This window comes from Toxotes jaculatrix, chromosome 6 (assembly GCF_017976425.1).
Source record: "Toxotes jaculatrix isolate fToxJac2 chromosome 6, fToxJac2.pri, whole genome shotgun sequence".
NCBI lineage: Eukaryota > Metazoa > Chordata > Actinopteri > Toxotidae > Toxotes > Toxotes jaculatrix.
In genome coordinates, this window is record NC_054399.1 from 7387465 (window position 1) to 7407494 (window position 20030).

General features: G+C 41.9%; 3 protein-coding genes across 5 annotated transcripts; 2 read left to right on the plus strand and 1 right to left on the minus strand.

Annotated features, from left to right (window-relative positions):
- The first annotated feature begins 903 nt into the window (after window positions 1–903).
- On the plus strand, window positions 904–8957 carry crlf1b (cytokine receptor-like factor 1b). Its single transcript, XM_041041077.1, has 7 exons — window positions 904–1103; window positions 3696–3974; window positions 4802–4931; window positions 5194–5366; window positions 6641–6798; window positions 7013–7181; window positions 8649–8957. Exons 1-7 carry the CDS (start codon window positions 1043–1045, stop codon window positions 8867–8869), a joined length of 1191 nt encoding a protein of 396 aa, XP_040897011.1. The 5' UTR covers window positions 904–1042; the 3' UTR covers window positions 8870–8957.
- Window positions 7057–13588, minus strand: rex1bd (required for excision 1-B domain containing). 2 transcript variants are annotated; one of them, XR_005894233.1, is made up of 6 exons: window positions 13453–13588; window positions 12855–12937; window positions 12494–12698; window positions 11266–11354; window positions 10742–11002; window positions 7057–7189 (listed from the first exon to the last, which is right to left on the minus strand). XR_005894233.1 is itself a non-coding variant. In XM_041041076.1 (5 exons), exons 1-5 carry the CDS (start codon window positions 13453–13455, stop codon window positions 10930–10932), a joined length of 453 nt encoding a protein of 150 aa, XP_040897010.1. In that variant the 5' UTR covers window positions 13456–13588; the 3' UTR covers window positions 10535–10929. The 2 variants fall into 2 exon arrangements, 1 of the variants encoding a protein (XP_040897010.1); XM_041041076.1 differs by lacking the exon at window positions 7057–7189 and having other exon boundaries at window positions 10535–11002.
- Window positions 13589–14548: 960 nt separating this feature from the next.
- On the plus strand, window positions 14549–18159 carry fam78bb (family with sequence similarity 78 member Bb). 2 transcript variants are annotated; one of them, XM_041041075.1, is made up of 3 exons: window positions 14549–14571; window positions 15429–15710; window positions 17637–18159. In XM_041041075.1, exons 2-3 carry the CDS (start codon window positions 15445–15447, stop codon window positions 18157–18159), a joined length of 789 nt encoding a protein of 262 aa, XP_040897009.1. In that variant the 5' UTR covers window positions 14549–14571; window positions 15429–15444. The 2 variants fall into 2 exon arrangements, with proteins under 2 accessions (XP_040897009.1, XP_040897008.1); XM_041041074.1 differs by lacking the exon at window positions 14549–14571 and having other exon boundaries at window positions 15334–15710.
- The last annotated feature ends 1871 nt before the right edge of the window (window positions 18160–20030 follow it).

Genomic DNA, 20030 nt, shown 5'->3' on the forward strand with positions numbered 1-20030 from the left:
TTGCAAATATTACAATATTATAAATATTACAATGTATGTTCACACTAAATCACATAAGAATGCTTGAGCATAAGTCAAAGTATAGTGGTATAACTGAGTTAAAACAAAAAAAAGTATTAACAGCAAAATAAGCCTTGAAGATGTGTAACGTGTAACAACAACAACAACAACAACAACAACAATAATAATAATAGTAATAATAATAATTCATACGCAGCAATTTAATGCTGTAGCTCGTTCTAAGTAATTTAAATGCTGCTGGACATTTTTAAAATGCATCATTTAAAAAAGTTATTCGTGTATTTTGTTTTTCATCGTGTATTCAGTTGTATAAGCGGAATAAAATGGAAATACTCCTGTGAAGTACAAGTCCCTTAAAATAGCGCTTTAATGCAGCACTGGAGTAAATAGACTCAGCTCCAATTCACGAGTGTATTATGTTATATAACTTCCAGGAATGTATGTTACTTTAATAATTTAATGTGCCACTGCGGATTTAATGATGGATTTAACTTCAATCATCTTCATCCGACTGCCTCCCTGTTTGTTTTAAATATAAAATGATGTCTCCTGTACCTGAGCGTTTTATTAAAGTGTCACCCCACCTGAATCATACCACCGCTGGCTCTAAATGATACAACTATGAACAGTACAGAAAGTGTGTAATGCTGTGTCGTGTGTGTTGTGTGCGTGCATGTGTGTGCGTGCGTGTGTGTCTGGGAGGGAACAAATTGAGGAGCACTAATGACTTGTGACTGTGTGGGAAAACAAGGGAGGAGCAAACAGTGTGAACCTGAGCGTTAGAGCAGCAGCGGAGCCACAGTGGAGTTAAAAGGAAGCAAACCTCGTGTTTCCCCCCAGCACTATGGTGTTTCACTGAGTTTCACTGAAGAGTCACGTTAGTTCTGAGGACTAGAGAGTGAAGCCTCGCAGTCCCTCCTCCTAAACCTTGTCTCTTCCTCACGTTTAATTTTAATTTTTTATTTTTATTTTTGGAAAGTCGAGAAAAGGGCAGAGTGGAAGGCAAACAGCAGAACGAACAATGCTTTGCATAATGTTTCTACTCCTCCTCGTTGTTCCTCAGGTGTTGTTCTCCACGACACGTAAGTAACCAAACTTTAACTGACAGACAGACACAGACAGACAGACACACCTACTGTAATTTACCACGTTCCCGTCGGTTCAGATGGGAGGTGCAGAGTGTTCCTAAACATTAGATCAGTGTTTCTCACTGTGAGCTGTTGTATGGAGGCTCCAAACTAACGAAACGGGGTTTAATCAGTTATTCAGCTTCATGAAAATCAGCTCCGAGGAGGACTCTTTTGTTCACAGGTTTCGTCTCCCCGTGTTATTATCACCGCACCTATGATCATTGTAACAGCTGTGAGCTGTGCACTAAATTTTAAGCAACCACAAAAATCTACTTGGCTTCCTTTTGACAAGATTTACTACGTGTTCAGTCACCTGCGTTATCAGGAGTAGGCGATATGGATAATCCTGTGTCACAGTGTGTGTAATTTTCTGTTGTAACACTGGTATATCTCATGATCTCAAAATCAACTGAGAGGCTGTTCATTCACAAAACAACCAGATTGGAATGTCCCTGATAAATCAAGAAATGTCACCATGATGATCTAGCACACACAGAGAATGAATACATCCAGAAATATTAAACATGAGGGAAATGGTGTGAACTGTATAGTAAAATCTATGATAGCTGATAAATGTATATCATTTCAGAGAATATATAACCATATCACTCAACCATAGTGTTTGGTTATTTGGAAAACCTTGTTGAATATTGTGAAAAAGTTTGGGAAACTTGTAATTTGATTGGGTCTCTAACAAACTAATGCCTTGGCATGCACAAAAATGATGATGAGTCATCAGATTCTAGCCTAATTGCTGCATTTTTTCCCACTAAAATAAATCCACATGCAGTGACAACACGTTAACATGAGGGCCGTCATTAGATGTGATTGTGCGACTGATGGCAAATTAGACTGAGAACAACCGAGCTTATTGGACGTGGTGATGAAGAAGCTAATGAGACAAATTGAAATGAACAGTGTTCATCAGCGCTGTTGCATGAAGGAAATACAGGAAAGATAACAATATTCCAAGTCATCGGCATGCAGAGATTTACTGTCATGAGACTGAGCAAATCATCTGCAAGTAGCTTCTTTATGAAAAACATGATAAACACATGTATGTTGGTTATCATTCTCATGTTTGTTTCATACATATGACTATGTTCAAAGTGAATCCCGCTCACCGAGGCCCAAAGGTCAATCCTCGCTCTTCTCATTTGTAGATACAGTTTTTATCTCTCTACATTTCTCTTCACATTAGATGCTGCTAAATCCAGTGAGGCCAGAAACAACAGTGCAGTGGCACATATGTTAGAAAGCTTTTCCGCCGCCCACCTGCAGCACGGTCAATAAAAACTCTACACATTGACCCTCGTATCTCTGTGAGGAAGGAGCCCAGTGGTAACATCCAAACACACAGCACAGGGTTTCTCAGGGGCATCAATCATAAAGGTAAATTTTAAGTCTAAGAGGGGTCGCGGTATGGAAAAGCGTTCAACGATTTTTCCGACAAACCAGGGTGACCTTTCCGAGGCTCCATAAATCCACTTCATTACAGGGTCATAAATATGTGCTGAGCTCCTGCTCTGTTGTGGTGGTGGTGCTGCTGCTGCTGCTGCTGCTGCACTCACAGAGTTTGCTTATGGTTGGCAAGAAATTTGGACTGTAATGATTTCTTGCTGTTGCAATTTCACCTCAGGCTTCACTGGCAATGTGTTCAACTCTTAAATCAAAGTGCACAGACAAACAGCCGCCCAAGACCTAATACATGATGTTATTGAGGAGAGTCTAATCAATGAAAGTTAAAGGGTGGCAGGGAGTTAAGCACCTAAAATGTAAATTTAATTTCATTGTGGTCTTTGGGGGGGAAAAAAAAAACATTGGCAAGACCATTGTATTTTCTGGCTCTGATGGGTTTAACATTTTCATTAATAGTAGCACAGAAATTATGTATATTCTAATGTACACCTGGTAGACATGCACATAGTTCTCCTATGTGCCTGTACAAAAAAAAGCAGTGGACTTCTGCACATCGTCAGCACTAAACTTATTAAAGAAAGAAATGTTCTGGTCATGGACTTTCATCAGGCACGAGAAACACTGTACAAACAGAAAAGGGGTGAAATCACAAGAACTATAACAAATTTACCCTCAATAACTTGTGAAATTAGTGGTAAATCAATTAGCTGTATAATTAGATGACCACAGCAAAGTAATCTAAAATGATTTTGGTAATTGTTTAATACTTTTAGTAATTTATGAAGAAAAAATGCTAAATAAGCTTCTGAAAGATTTGCTTTTCTTTGTTTTATATCATTTTAAGTTGAGTGTCTTTGAGTGTTCGACTGTTAAGCAGTCTGAAGGCATCGCATCGAGGCCTGGGAACTGTGATTGATTATTCAAAGAATTAATCAACCTTAATCAGTAATGAAAATTATAAATATCTACCCGAGAAAAATACATGTGTAAAAAGAGATCAGTTTATACATCTCATAATCAGTGTCATGGAATGGAGGCTTTAGACAAAGAAAAGTTAAAAGAAAAAGAAGATAAGTGATTTAGATTGGATGGTGTGTGTGTGTGTGTGTGCATGTCCATCACCAGACGTCGCAGTGATCTCCCCTCAGGATCCAGTCCTGCGTATCGGCTCCAGTCTGACAGCCACGTGCACGCTGAGCCCTGAGCTCGGCCTCCACGCCGGCACATTGTACTGGACGCTGAACGGGATGCGTCTGTCCAGCAGCACCTACAGCTTGGTGTCCTCCGACATCCTGAGCGTCACTCTTCACAACCTGAACGGCTCCCAGCAGCAGTCTGGAGACAACCTGGTGTGTCACGGAGCAGATGGACACGTCCTGGCCGGTTCTTGTCTCTATGTGGGCAGTGAGTGGAGGCTATTATTGTCAGTGTGGAGTCGTATAGGGCTGAGGAGGCTGCCTGTCAGGCTGGCACAGGGCTTTTAGGAGGTGATAGAGTGTTTACATCATATGGTGAAGACTGAGATCTCTGTCATAACTTTCTGTAGATAAATATTTCCTGAAAATGTAAAAGTTGTAGTTTCATAGATAAACAAACAAATATACTGGTTAGCAATTAAGAAAATGTTCCATTTTTGGAGCATTTTCTTTATCAATTAAAATAATTAAATTAGGGAAATGTAAAATATGACTATTCGTGTGTTTGCAGGTTCCAGCTATGGTTATAACCCCTTCTTCTATAATAACAGTTACACAGTTTTGAACATAATAATAATAATAATAACTTTTAGATTAAATTTATTGTTCTATTTCTCATCTATTTAAGGAATCTTCTATTTAAGGAATGCTGAAAAGCATATGAGCATGAAGCCTTAAAAGAATCACTCCGACCGTGTGTACTATTAACTTTCTCTTTATCTTTGGTTTGGCATGAAAGTCTTTTTTATTATCTGTAATGTTTTAAAGGCTGTTGCATAACTAATCAGCTTTTTCAATACACTGGCTTCATGGAGTGAATGTCTCACATGAATGACTAAGGAACTGGCCGTGTGCTGTTTTCTCTCTTTTCTAAATGTCAGAATCAAGGTCACACTGTGTTTCTGTTGAAATTAAATTAAAATGAAACAGTCACAAGATTTTCTTTGTTTCCAGTTGATTTTAACATGTGGACACTAGTTTGTTTAAAAGTCTTGTTCTGCTTCTAAAAATGTGGCTTTTCATTTTTTCCACCAGTGCCTCCAGAAAAACCGGTCAATTTAACATGTTGGTCCCGCAACACAAAGGACTTGAGCTGCAGGTGGAGTCCAGGGGGGGCGGGTGAAACCCACATCCGAACCAAATACACCCTCAAGTACAAATTGAGGTGAGCGCCTCAGACCCGCTGCAGCTCACAGGTGATCACCTCGTCCAGCCCCACTCAGGTAGACTAGCAATAAATGTGTATATATATATATATATATACAGAGTATGTGACACATACAGTTTATCATCTGTAACACATGCTACCACACTGAGAGGCTGCAGTGTGTTGTTTTTCTTGTGTCTTTAAAAATAGTCAGCGTGCCTTTTCAGAGACAAACGTCAGAGATTATTTTGGTCCTGATGTTTGTTGTGTTTCTGCCCAGGTGGTACGGGAGAGAGAAGGAGTGTGAAAATTACAGCTCCGGGAAGCAGCGTTACTCCTGCTACATCCCCCGCAACCTCGCCCTCTTCACCCCGTATGAGATCTGGGTGGAGGCGACCAATCAGCTGGGCTCTGCCACCTCTGACATCACCACCCTGGATATCCTGGATGTAGGTGAGTAAGTTGTATGTCCTTACTTAACTCCTGGAGGTTAATTAACACAGCTACTTCCTTTCCTACTCTCTGTTCTTTCCTTGTGCTTTACTTTCTTTGCTTTTTTCTTCTTCTTTTCTTAATTTTTCTGTCCATCCCTAGTCTTTCCCCTCTTTCCTTTTTTCTTTTATATTTGTCTGCACATCTCCTGCATATGGCTAACACACTCCTCTAGGGGACAGGGGGTGTATTTTTATGGCTCTCTCCCTCCAGCCCACTGCTGTAACAGCGTTATGGGTTCAGGCTGCAACTCTGTTCAGTTTTAAAAGTTAAAAACACAGCAGATGCCTCTCAGGTAATGGCTTCACAGGTGTCTTAATGAGAAACGTAGCTTGTGATGTATGAGCAACAGCAGGCATTCCGTACTTATTTCTCCAGCTTTAATGCAACAGCGCGGTCTCATGGCCTCCGGTGAATGCCACATTTTGAACGCAGTGTTTATTGTCCGTGACTGAGCGTCCTCTCCCTCCATTCATCCTCACTGCACACTGAGGAACAGATAACTCGGAGGCTGAGAGTGGGTTGAAGGAGGAGGAGGAGGAGCGATGCCATGTGCATGATGCATTGCGCTACCTCAGTGACGGAAACAATAAGAATATTTGTTCTACCTTGGTTTTCCTCTGCCCCTCGAGCTGACTGCAGCAGAACAAATAAAGTACGTCAGCTGACAAACAGCGTCACACACCAGCAGCGAAGGATGTCTGAAGCAAAAGGTTGCAAACAGGAAACACTTTTACAAGACTTTTAAAAAGTTCCTTCCTTTGTCTCCTTCCTTTTATCTTTCCCTCCATCTTTCTCTCCTTCAAAGCACTTAATTTGTTTGCACACTTTACTGCAGCAGGTAAAATATTTTATTCAGTACAGACTGTGTTTGTGCAGCAGGCTCTCTAAAGGAAGTACACACTGACCTGAACCAAAGCCTGCCAGTCAGACTGCGGGGGTGAGGAAGACCCACAAAAACCAAGTTCCTTTGTCAAGTGAATTTTCATATATTCAAATGAAAACACTCAAATCTTCCACTCGTTGGTCTATAGGCACGTTAACAGCCTCTGAGCTGGTTCAGCTCCGATTATTCTCACCGTGTTTTATTTAAGAATAATGGTGCAATATGACGCTTGTCTGCCTTCAGTGTTTCATCTCTCTCTAGAGGTCACTCAGACCTCTTGCAGCCTTGCTCTACATACTGTACATCTGCTGTAATCAAACTTTGCAACACTTGTCCTTGTCCTGTCCAGTGACCACAGACCCTCCTGCCAACGTGCAGGTGAGCCGAGTGGGCGACCTCGACGACCAGCTGACGGTCCGCTGGGCCAGCCCCCCCGAGCTCAAGGACATCCTTTTTCAGGCCAAATATCAGATCCGCTACAGGCTGGAGGACAGCGCTGAATGGAAGGTGCTCCACACACACTCAGACACGATGGACGTAAAAGCTTCTTGTTTGTGCTTTCATCATAAGGCAAACCTTGACTGCTGCTCGTGAAGCCACTTTTATCCAGACTACTTTCAAAATGACAGAAAAACAACTTTAGAAAAAGTGTTTATAAAAAATCCCTTTCATCTGTACTTATCTTCTTTGTCATTTTGTGTTCTCTCTCTCTCTCTCTCAGGTGGTGGATGATGTTGGTAACCAGACATCGTGTCGGCTGGCTGGCCTTCGGCCCGGGACTGTCTATTTTGTCCAAGTGAGGTGCAACCCAGTGGGCATCTATGGCTCCAGGAAGGCTGGCATCTGGAGTGACTGGAGCCACCCGACCGCCGCCTCCACTCCCAGCAGTGGTACGTACCTATCAGAGAATATGACCAAAGAAAACATAAAAATTCTTAGTTATACCTTTACCTTTACTTTCCAGACAAAATTAATCATTCAGGATTTGGCTTTTCGGTTGCAGAGAAAAGACATTTTAAAACTGTATGAATAAAACCGTGTTTGTTCATACTTTGTGGACAGCGCAGACACAATCCACCAAACATTTCAAAATGGCTGTCTCGTGGCTTAAATGGCTTTTAAAAGCTTCCCAAACATCTGTGATGCCCACAGATCTTGACCATTTCTTCCTTTCTAATAATCAACCTTTCATTGCCAATTAAAGAGAGAAAAACAAAGTCCTTATCCCTGATTCAACATCCTGAACGAGCAGATTTAAATCGCATGTGACCCAGGAGAAACCAAACATCAATAGTCTAGATACCTTGATAGAGATCTCCCAGCAGAGGATTAGAGGGAACTGTAAAGAGCCTGGGGGACATTTGATAGATTTTTGTCGTCGGCTTCAAAGATTGATCCAGTTAAAAAGCTGGTTGTCTGTTGGAGGCACACACAGGGCCTATAAAGCTTGAGTGGAAGCAGGTTTGGAAGCAGATAATGAGTTACATAGGTTATGTGGTATTTACTCCCCAGAGGGAGGAAGTTGTTATCTGGCTCTGTTGTTTGCCATAAAGAATTGATTGTGGCAGACCCACGACTTTCAGTAGGCTTTCAATCACAGAAATCCAAGTATGGTACATCACCTCCACAGCTCAGGACATTAAACTGGGAAACATTTCTGCCCATATGAAACTACAGTGCACTGTACGTCTTGATTTGGGAAATTAAACAACATGAATCATCACAAATGTTTGCTCGGGAACTTGTGTTCCCTCAAAGCTCTGATAGTCAGACATGCAGAGCTGTTCATAATGCACCAGAGCAACATTTCAGTATTTGAAAACCATTCTGATATTAGAAAATTTTAATTTCTGTCCCTCTAAAATCACTGAACTCTGGTAAGTTATGACAAGCATTTCTCATTAGTTCTGACATTTTACAGACTAAACAGTTATTGGAAAAAATAAAGCTTGTTCCAAGAAAAACAAATAAACAATATGACAATTAAAATAGGTTAAACAGCAGTCATGTAAATAGATTAATGAACAGGAAAATTTATTATTTTTTTATTATTTAGCTCCAGAAAAATACATTTATTAAAAGAATGAATTAATCTTTTTTATGGGTTTTCAGTTGATTGTTTTAATTTGTATTTTATTATTTTTGGTGGTAGAAAATGCTGACTGCATGAATAGCAATGAAAAAGTGCCAAAAAAGATGAAACATATCAATCAATGCATAATCCATACGCCACCTTCTACTAACACTTGTCCTCACTATAACCTTGACTCTGTTCTCTCATCCTCCCTCCTCTCTCCCACCTCCTCCTTCCTTCTCTCTCTCTCTTGCCTCCCCCCCCCCCTCCTTTCTTCTCCCAGAGCGTCTGCAGAGTGGCTCGTGTGATCCTAAGCCCGGGGAGCAGAATTCCACCCTGCGGCGCGAACTCAAGCAGTTCTTCGGCTGGGTCCGCAAGCACGCGTACGGCTGCAGCGGCATGTCGATCAAACTGTACGATCAGTGGCGGGTGTGGCTGCAGAAATCGCACAAAACGCGCAACCAGGTAGGTAAGCACAATCTCTCTTTTCATTGGCACTGCTGAGTTGCTCTCACAAACACACACACACACACAGACTCATTAACAGCCACTGCTGCACTGATGTCCTCAACTGAATTTCTGACCCGGGCCTTTGTTATGCCATGCGGTCAGAATTTTTACAAACACAAACAGGACTGATTGAACTGGCTGGCTCTGTGAAGTTTCAGTCCGTACTTTACGATAAGATAAAATGTGCGGTTTTGACTTTACTGGCCCAGAAGTGGGAGCATAAAAGTAGATATGCTCTCAGTCGTGCACTCTGATTTTATTACATATTTTAACGATGTAGACTTCTGATCTTGGGCTGATGACCACAACAAAGAGAAATGAACATGTAAATGTAATTAACAGCCCGCTGTAATGTGTTCCGTTTGTGTTTTGTTTTCTCTTGGCATGAGGAGCCCCTTTCACAAAAATAACTCTGGCCAAATGGCACGAAGAGCCCCGGCATCCACTGTGTGTTTATGTGACTTTGTGAAGAGCTCAGATCCTTCAGCCACATCCTCTGCCGCTCAGTCCTTGAACTTGACTCCACCTGACTCAATTAGCTCGGCAGTCTCTGGGTTTTTTGTGCTTTATAGGGCACACGCTGTCGCCTGAATAATGTCTTTGTTCTCAAAGCGTGACAGCTTCCCATTGATTACCTTGAGAGAAAGGTAGCGGGGGCGCTGGGAATGATGCACAGAGAATAAGAAAGAGATGATGCAAGGAAAGACGGGGTGAAAAAGTGGAAGCCAGACAGAGCAGTTATCCTGATGATTATAAATTGCACGGTTTTCCCACCGAATTATCCCAGTACAAACCATCTGCTTTTGTCTTTTCAGATTCTACAAGACGATAATTCATAGCACCGCTGCTCAGCACCTCCGTGGTGTTTAATTCAAGAACAAGCGTCTAGAAACACTGACGGATAACTGGCCCCGAGCGTCCCAGCTGTGGGAGAGGTCCAACGCCCCGGCTGAGGGATACTGCAGTGTTTGGTCATCAGCCTTGAGTTTAAGGGGCCCGGGTGGAAGATAACTGAAGTGAGACAATGCAGCCCTTTTTCTGCCATTTCCGCTGGCCAAATCTGTCTTTGCACAAACAGTAACATTTAGGCCCTCAGTAACAGCACTTTTATTCTATACAAAAGAGAAGTTATGGTAATAGTTTAGGTTTTTTGTTAACTTAATGTAAGATAATCAAATCTTAAATGCTACGTTGAAGTCAAATAGTAACAACGAATTACTCAAGCATGTGAGAAAAATGCTTTTCTATATCACCAATCTGAACATGTGAAAATATCTCTACATCTATTACTGTTAGTCAGTCTATTGTTAGCCAATGGTTAAATGAGGACTAAAAGGATTTGTAAAGTCACAAATGAGTTGCTTAAAGCCAATAATCAATGATCAAATATCGTTTTGTATCATCAGTGAAGTTAAATTTAGATATTTCTAAACTGCAGAATTAGTCATCAGTTATTAAAACCCTATAAACTAAGGCCCCTCTATCTGTAAAGTGTACATACTGTTCTGTATCTGAGCAGATATTTTGATACTATATATTTTTATAACTGTATATTTAAGGAACGTGGATTTTGTCTAAGTTATATACTTTACTTCTGGTCATTATGTTTGAAAAAATACCATGTATGAAATGAGTATAAAACAACAGTAAAGAACAAAGTGTCTTGGAAAGTGTTGTTATTTAAAAAATATAATGTTTCAAATAAACAAAGATGAATTAACTTTTTACTATTATTTAACCTTTTCAGTATTTACACATTTCATCAATTTCGTAACAACAAAAGCATGTTTTCTTCTCTTTTTCTTTTTTTTTGTTCTTTCGCTGAGGTATGCATTGACACAAACAGACACGCACACACACACTCACACAGAGCCAGATTGTGAAAAGCCCCCTGGGTGGAATAAGACTGCAGCAGTGAGCAGGGTGGAGCCAGAGGGATCGATAAGCGCAGCTGAGGAGTCCAGGATGGAAGTTGCAGCAGGGCCGAGTCGACCTGTCAGCCCCACTGTCTGGTGATGTGAGAGGGCGGCTGCAGGCCCCCGGGGAGTCGCCTGTCAATCACACTCCTCTGAGTCATACTTAAAGTCCTGCATGATCTCACTCAGAGCCTCTTTGTTCTTGATGATTCTGGATGAGGGAAAAACACACACACACATTTATTGGATACCACAGAATCTAATTAGTTATTTGTGCACATCTATGACAATTTATTCTCCAACAAAATGAAATTACAATGGTAACAAAGGACAGGCTGATGGATTAGAGAGACACGGGAGGCACATGAGCCCATGAGCAGCTCTACAGCCGACAGCATGTTAAAATTTGAGTGAGTGAATGGGTCAGTGGGGAGCTAACGCAGTAAACGCAGGGGTGGTAAAAGCAGCTCTTACTCGTGCTTGATCTCCTGAATCTGTTCTTGACAGCCCTCGTCCTCCGGGTGATCCTGGGCCCGCTGCCTGGCCAGCTGCAGCTTGGCTGTCTGTTGAGAAGGCACATCAGATAAGATTTATGCAAACCATTCATCAGCGGAGGATGGTGCAGAGACAGAGGATGAACTCTGAGATAATAGAGGCTTTATAACATTACTGGCAGGAAGGAAGTTGAGTTAATATTATCAAGGAGTGTAAAACTTTATACAAAAGTGCTACACATCAACACTGGACACCAGATGTATGAGATGCAGACTGTGCAAGAATGTGGGGAACCGCCAAAGCAGTTAACATTTTAACACCAGTCTGACTCAAAGGGTCTCTCCACCATGATGGGCGTCATAGACAGACTACAGGTTTCATGCCACAAACTATAAACAGAACCCCTTTGAAAAACACTGTAGCAGAACTGACTGATTTTAACTGAACTGAAATGGTGTTTGCCGTCCAGTTGGCACAAAGAGACGCAAATATTTCCCATCATAAGCAATAAACAAAACATTGATGACTGAGCTTCCAGTGTAAAAATAATATCTGAATCCTGAACATGACAGTGTAAAAAAAAAAAAAAAAAACTGCTTTAGGACAGAGAGCAGTTATGAAATGTTCTACAGAGGATTTCTGCCACCTTGTGGTAAAACAAAGGAACTGTATCAAACATTAAATAAATACAGTGAAGTCAAACTAATTCACATAACAATTTAAAAGAAATGTGAGACATTAGTTATGGTGGGTAAAGAAAGCGTTTGAAACAAATCAGTAAATGGAGATCTGAGATGCTTTTGAAATGGCTGTAAAGAAATATTGAGATTTAATAAGACAGTAAAAGAATACAAGGAGAATTTACAAAGAAATTTACAAATGAAAAACAAATACAAATACAAATAAATTAATTAATGCTTCCGTACACAGCTGCTTATTGTTTATTTGTGTTGTATGTGACCTATATCACCTTCACATTTTCACCTCCTATATGTCAGACAACCACTGATGAAAAATACAGGTGTCACAGGAGGTAATATGTTAAGTCCACCATACCACGACACAGGCAATGTAGCGTTAAATGAAAGCAATACCATAGTTATTATAGATTTTCTTTATATTGTACACTGCTGTCTCTTGTTCTCTGGTCTTTCTATCATTTTTTGAGCCTGATATAAAAGTGAACCACACAAAGCGAGTTTCCTACCAGTTCAAGTTTCTGCTTCTCTTTGCTTTGCAGCTTTTCAATGTGCTCAGAGAGGTCTGGTCTGTCAAAGTCATGGTGCAGCCTCTCCTTGATCTCAAGCACTTCCTTGGAGATGCCGCAGAAGGCCTGTGTTATCTCATGGACCAGCTGCCTGTAGTGGTCGAAGTCATAATGAGGGCCTGTCCTCAAATAGGCCTCATGTCCTCTGAAAGGCAGTCGTCAGCCAAAACAACAATAAAAACAACAGAAGAAATCTATGAGGCATTCATTTCAGGATACACACACACACTTCTACAATGCATTCATTGTAGAAATCACTTAACATCAGTGTGTAAGTTATAATAACTGGGTCCAGACTTACTCTTCAAAGAGCTGATACGTCTCCACCCGCTCAGACTGAAGGTGATAAAACCTCTGGATCAGGCCTTTAAAGTCTGTAGGAAGCTACACAGAGGAAATCATAATAAAGAACGTTACCACAGAACATGTGGAGAGGGATTATTTATTTTAGAGCTGATAGGAATATTATTACACACAACTTTTTGTCAGGTAGAAATACAAAACATTTTCTGGTTACAGCTTAACAGATATCTTTCTGTATATTAGTAAGACACAGTAAGTAATTAAGATATATCCTTTAACTCGTTATTGACATCTCAGGTGAAACTGATTTAAAAATGACTTGTGCTTTCGATTATTAGTTATTTTATACTAAATTGTTTCTGACTAGATTTTATCAAGTGGAGAGTTTTAACGTGCTCGTTTTACTTTACAATAACGTTACAGTTAGAGGGAAACAGTAACAAGTAGTCGACTATCTCTGTTATCAACAGCACTCAAGTTACCATGAGATTAGCTTAGCTTAGCTTAGCTTTCAGTTTAGTTTAGCACATGTCACGTGTCAGTTCTCTGCCTCTGCGACGTGAAGTTATCTGTTGAATAAATACTCCAATACTTACCATAATAACCTGTCGGAAAATACAGAGGTTGAGTTTACAGAGTCTTTAACAGTGGCATGCTTATATTGTTCAGGTACACAACGATGCTCCTCTCCTGTATGTGAATCAGCAGCCTGAGAGCCCGCCCATCCGGAAATGACCCAAGAGCACGGCACGTATGAGTGGATTTCAAAATAAAAGTTGTCATAAAATAGCGAACCTAGATAACAGAATAAGCAATGTAGTCTACGGTAACGAGAGAAGGCCTGGTTTGTTTCATACTAATATTTTAAAAGCAGTTAGTCCAAGTTCAAACTTAGGGTTTATTAAAAGTTTTAGAGCTAGATTTTTCCGCTTTGAAACTTCAGCTCCTCTTGCAGCTTTGTCCAATCACACAAAGCAGCTTGAATGTCAGAGGGTATTTTATAGGTGAATAAATGGAGTATATCCACGGTCATGACAAAGGGAGTACGTGGTCACGCCATGTTAAGATAAACCTGCTGGGTCCAACTGTCTCTGAAATCATCATCATCATCATCATCATCATCATCATAACAAACAATCAGGATCTATCTATCTTCTTAACATGAAGTTGGTACCAGTTTTATTTTGAAACGTGCCATAACGAAGGTGGCCTCTGATTGCCACTAACCAATCAAATACTCTAATACATAATTAAAGGCAATTCAGCTCTTATATTTAATTACGGATGATGTATTACGGCAATGATAGACAGTGAAGCAGTGTTTTATAAGCGCAACATGTGGGCGACATTATCTCAAAAGTGACCTCTGGGATGTGACAATGGCTACCTGTTGCATCTTATCTGAAACGCCTTACACCCCGTCCACTGGGAGCTTATCTGGACCCCTGTCTGCTTTGCATTAATGGGATTAGAAAGCATTATTCCAATATGGAGGAAAGAGGTCGCAAAAACTACTACTGTGCAGACGCGGGCGCTCCTACGCCTTGAGTCTCCCTCTGCCGTTCATTGGTCCATTCAGCGTCTTCAGCACCCCGCAGACTGAACAGCGACACACAGCCATGCAGCTTTCATCAAATGAGGATGCCGCGCGGCGTACGCTACCCTACACGATTACTATGAGACTATTTACCTGATTTATTGTTATTATTATTATTATTTTAGCCTTAATGACATTGTTTCTTCAGTATACGTCAGATGTTTACAGTCGTGTATTTACAGCTCATTGTTTCCATCGCTGTGATCGCGGACAACATCGCCTGTGTCGTCTAACTCCAAGAGGGGAGGCTGCTTTCACCATCACAGATGCGCGGACTCCCGGGTTTTGTTTGTTTCACCGGGTTTCCCTCCCGTCGAGTCGACAGGCATGACGGACTGTAACACCGCCGCTCAGGTTATAGGCGGCAACAGAGGCAGAAGCATCTCATGTACAGTGCCGCATCAACAAGCCTCGCTGCCCGACCACCGGGTCCCCCTGCAGGCGCCCCGGTGTCCGCCGGTCCCCCGACGCCTCTTGTGACATGACAGCTCGGGGAAGGAAGAAGAGGATCAAAGGTTACGGGCAGGGGTACGAGCAGGAGTGCAGAAAGGTCGCACAGAAACAGAGAGGATACAGTCATATCGGTGTCAGAAAATTTATGTGATACTTCATTAATCCCTGCAGGGCATTGCTCTCCTGGCTTGCAGCCTCAAGAGAGGTCAGAGCACGGGGTCAGTCACAGAGCAGGGCCCCTGGAGCTGCTTGATGTGCCCATACATCAGCAGGGCGGGCGCCTGCTGACACAGAGGGATCGAACCTGGATCCTAGTCTCACTGGATCCAGCTGCACCCCCTTCTGTGATCCCACTGAAGCCTTATTGTGATCCTGATTTTAGGCCTACAGCGTGGTAGCACCCACCTTTGCCTTACAGTCTCGTCTGATGCACGGCCTCATAGTGTTGATACTGGTCGAGTCCCAGTCAGCTGTGCTGTTCCCCAGGCCTGTCGGGCTCACTTGGCTGCTCCTGACCATCACCGTCACCTGCACAGACATGGGCTGCATCCAGAGCATAGCCTGTAACAAGTCACGCATCAAACGAGAAAACATAGTGGTGTACGACCTGTCCGCCACCATAGACCACTGCCCGACCGTCATTGAGGAGAACTCGCCTATAGTGCTTCGGTACAAGACACCCTACTTTAAAGCCTCGGCGCGGATTGTGATGCCCCCCATCCCGCGCAATGAGACATGGGTGGTGGGCTGGATCCAGGCGTGCACCCAGATGGAATTTTACAACACCTATGGAGACGTCGGCATGTGAGTTCATACCTCTGTCACCTGCGCTATGAGGGTTTGAATTGCATGCTTGCCCACCCCGTATAATAACGTGTTCGTGCCTGTGCATCACACTAAGCTGCACAGAGGAACATTTGTGCACGCAGCAGGTTAACCGTGTCTTGTCAGCCTCCTTCATTCAAACGCCCACCGACAGATTCTGTTCCTGTGACTTTGGCACCTAAATAGAAAAGCTGCTATTAGAGGAGCTAAACAACAGTTGCTGCTCTCACACTCAAATTGTGCCCACGGAGACATGTCCTCCCCCACACCCCCACAACGCAGACACACATTATCTGGAAGGCATGGGCGAGGGGGTGTTTTAATCCTGCTGGGTTTAGGGAGCGGGTGGGTGTAGGGGTGAGAGGATCGGGGGTTAGGGTGGGGTGTCATCAGACTGGTCATGAAAGCACGACAAATAGATGGAAGGGGGCCAACAGATGACAAAACTGCTGGGCACAACAAAGAGATGATGGTAATCCGCTGACAGGCTGAACCACTAGATAGCATTTACAGACAGCTGCTGTGGTCTCATTGCAAGCTTGTGTCTGGAAAGAATTTCAGCGTCCTTTCTGAAATGATCTCATTTTCCATGTAAACAAAAATGTAAGACTTTTTGTACCTAAGACACACACATATGCCAACAATCCTTTATTTAAACATGCATACAACAACAACAACAACAACAACAACAACACCTACTACTACTACTACTACTACTACTAATAATAATAATAATATTAATAATAATTATAATAATAGACTTACACCCATTACCAAAATTCAAAAGAGTGGGAAGGCTGTCACTCCCAACCTGACTGACATTTCATTCATTAATGTTTCTTGAGGCTGATTGATGAAAAAGAGAAAAGCAGCAAATTCACACATTTAAGAAGCTGAAACCTCAGAATATTTGATGTTTTTACCTGATTATTTATTTATCTTCTTTCATTTATTTATGTGGCTAATTGCCAAAATAGGTGTATAAGTTTCTGTGGATCAATATTTTGAGAAATACAGTTTTATCACTATGTGAAAAACACATAAATTTTGAATTTGAAAATTTTTTTAGATCAGGAGTAATTATTTTTGCAATTTACACATGTAATAAATGAATGACTGGGTTTTTTTTAAGAACAACTTAGCAGCTAAAAATCTTGTTTCTGCTAATCTCCAGTTCTTCAGATTCTTACCTTGTGGAAGTGGTGTAGAAGTGTAAGCCCAGGTGTGCCCGTACACTGTTTTTCAGCATGATATACTTTTTTCATTTTAAAAGGTAGGGCTGGTAATGTTCTATATTTTTGCTACTGTTAACAAATACTGTAAACAGACCCAAACCTACAGTGCATTAATACATCTCTATACTTTGTGACTTGCTCATACTCATCTAGATACAAGTCCATATCTTTCCTCTTAAAGACGCACATCTTTAAAAACAGGTCAACAACTGGTAAAAATTTTCCTGAAACAGCAGCACTGTGGTTTTTTAGCACACATTACTCAAACAGGATTAGGACGCATTTGTTGGAGACTATCTCCAGCTGCACATAAGGTGTTCGAGTATTTATGGCACCAGGACTATGTGGAATCAACTCAAAATAAACTACAGTGCCAATGTTCATCGTAAGCAAGGAACATGTCACCCAGTACAAGAATGTGGTTTTGTTAATGTGTTTTTAATGGTTTTTGGACAACAGTGGACGTCTGTGGCTCAGAAAAATAAGCTATACGAGGTTTTGGATGGACACATTACACCTGTTGTGAGAAGCAGTCTATTTTGTTCTTTTTGTATGATTTGTTGACAGTAAGAAAAAGACAGAATACAAGCAGATGCATCCTTTAAATGAATGGAACACAGTTAGAAGTCTTTAGTCAGTCTTTGTCTCATACTTTTCTGTCTCCTTCCAGGTCGAGCTGGGAGCTGCCTCAGCTGAGAGAAGGCCTGGTGAGGGCCATCAGCGACTCAGACGGCGTGAGCTACCCCTGGTATGGAAATACAACAGAGACTGTCACCATAGTGGGCCCCACCTCCAAGCCGTCCCGCTTCGTCGTCAGTATGAATGACAATTTCTATCCAAGTGTCACCTGGGCTGTGCCGGTTAGTGAATCCAACACGCCCTTACTGACTAACATCAAAAGGGACCAGAGCTTCACCACCTGGCTGGTGGCACTCAACACCACGTCCAGGGAAAAGATCCTGCTTCACACCATCAAGTGGAGGATGAGGGTCGATATCGCAGTGGATCCTTCAATGCCTCTGGGCTCCAGGGCCAGGCTGGTGGGCCGGGTGCACCAGGACCAGCCTCGGGTGCTGACCCGCATGGAACCTATCCCTCCTAATGCCACGGGGAGGCCCAATGCCAACGATGCCCAGGTTCTGATGTGGAGACCAAGGAGAGGGCCCCCACTTGTCGTCATACCACCCAAATAGAGCGTTGAGTGCATCTGATTGGCCGTTTGTTATATCATATCATAGTGGGCCACTTCTGCGGTGAAACGGATGATGAGATAATCAGATGAAAAGACAAATAAAGATCTATGAGCAGGATGAGACTTGTATGAACTGTTAAGAGTTGCAGTTTTTTGCGTGTCAAATCTTGAGGGGACAACTGCCTTAATTCCCCATCGCTGCCTTTGACGATCCAGAAAGTATGTCCGTCCCTACTTCTGGTGCTGTTAAGCTGTTGGGTGTTCAGGCTTTTACTCCAGCCCAGCACAACTGAGCGAAGCATCTTGTAACTGAAAATCCGCCACCAGTGCTGGGATGTAACGCAAACCTGTACTGTAGCTACTCAGGTGCAGAAAGAAACAATCAGGCCTAAAGACAGACAGTGTTTCAAAAAGGCTCTTTGGCCTCAATGATGACATAATCCCGGCTCGGCCTGATCCGTACCGCACAGCAAAGTGCTGTGTAAGAGTGTAACCGAGGAAAGATGTTAGTGTTTATGTGTCACACGGGTCCATGGAGGACGACACTGCTGCTGGGTTTGTTCCTAACAGACAGAGATGACTATAATATCAGCTGAAATGTGACTGGATGATGTGCTTTCAGAGATGATGTGAGTGTGGGTGTGCAGGCATGTGTGTATGTGTTTGTGGTCGTGTGTTTTCTATAATGGAGCCCCAGGGTCAGGTCCAGGTTTGCTGCTTTGTCACACCAGACTGCCTCACACACACACATAGACACACACACACACTAGGGGTGATTATGTTATACTGCGGGATCATATTTAAAGATGATTTAAAAAAAAACAAAAAACAGAAAAACAAAGATTGTCGACATACATAAATCCTCAGAGCTACTTTGCTTTTTACATATCACAGAAAATGTAGAATTCACAGCTTGGATTTAGTCATATGCACGCACAGTCATAAATGAAGTCCTGCAGCAGGAATGTTTTTTTTTTGTTGTTGTTGTTGTTGTTGATTTCAATCACAAATGGCCAGTTCATCCAAGCTGCAGAGCTTCGAGCCTCCCTGCCTTTTGAAAGCCAGTGATGCCTGTGTTGACGACAGCCTCCTACAGTAGAAACTGGGTTTCACCTTTCGACCATCTAATCAGAGCTGTGAGGTTACTTTTATTTTACGAGTCATAAAATGAGTCTGCCCACAGTGGCTGTGAGAGGACAAACACTCATCTCATTCAGTCGCTATGTGTTGTTCAAGAACAGAGATTGTAGTGAAAGAGAACTGTATTTATACTTTTATAAGGATTGGTTCATCCAAATTTAAAAAAAAAAAAGAAAAAAGAAAAAGAAAAACAAAACAAAGATTCTCACTTACTTCTAGCCTGATTCTAAACAGATTGGGATTTGAAATATCTGTCTGTGAGTTTCTTCCTCCCAAACAATACAATGGTGGACAAAGAAATTTCTTCAGTGATCACAGCTTAGAAAAAATTACAGCTACACATTACTACATTTTTGACGGTGCTACATGAAAAGCTAGTACAGTTCATCCAGATTGGGTGAGGGGTTTTCCTTTGGTGCCACTGAGAGATTTTTGGCTTTTAGTGAAAACCCCACAACAAATACTCTGTATGATCCACAGACAGACTTATCAATAGTTTTCATAAGAACTGATTCTACAGTAGAAAGTATTTATATTTATTTTCTATTTCTGGAACGACACCTTGATTTTTTTAAATGCAATTTCTCAACGTTTTAAGCACCACAAGTGGCTTTCCAGTCACCTTCAATGTTTTGAGTGAAGACAGAAATCTCAGATATCTCAAAACCTGCCAACATGTATATACATACATTGACACGTACAGCTAGTACAGCTGGAAGCAAGTGAGAATTT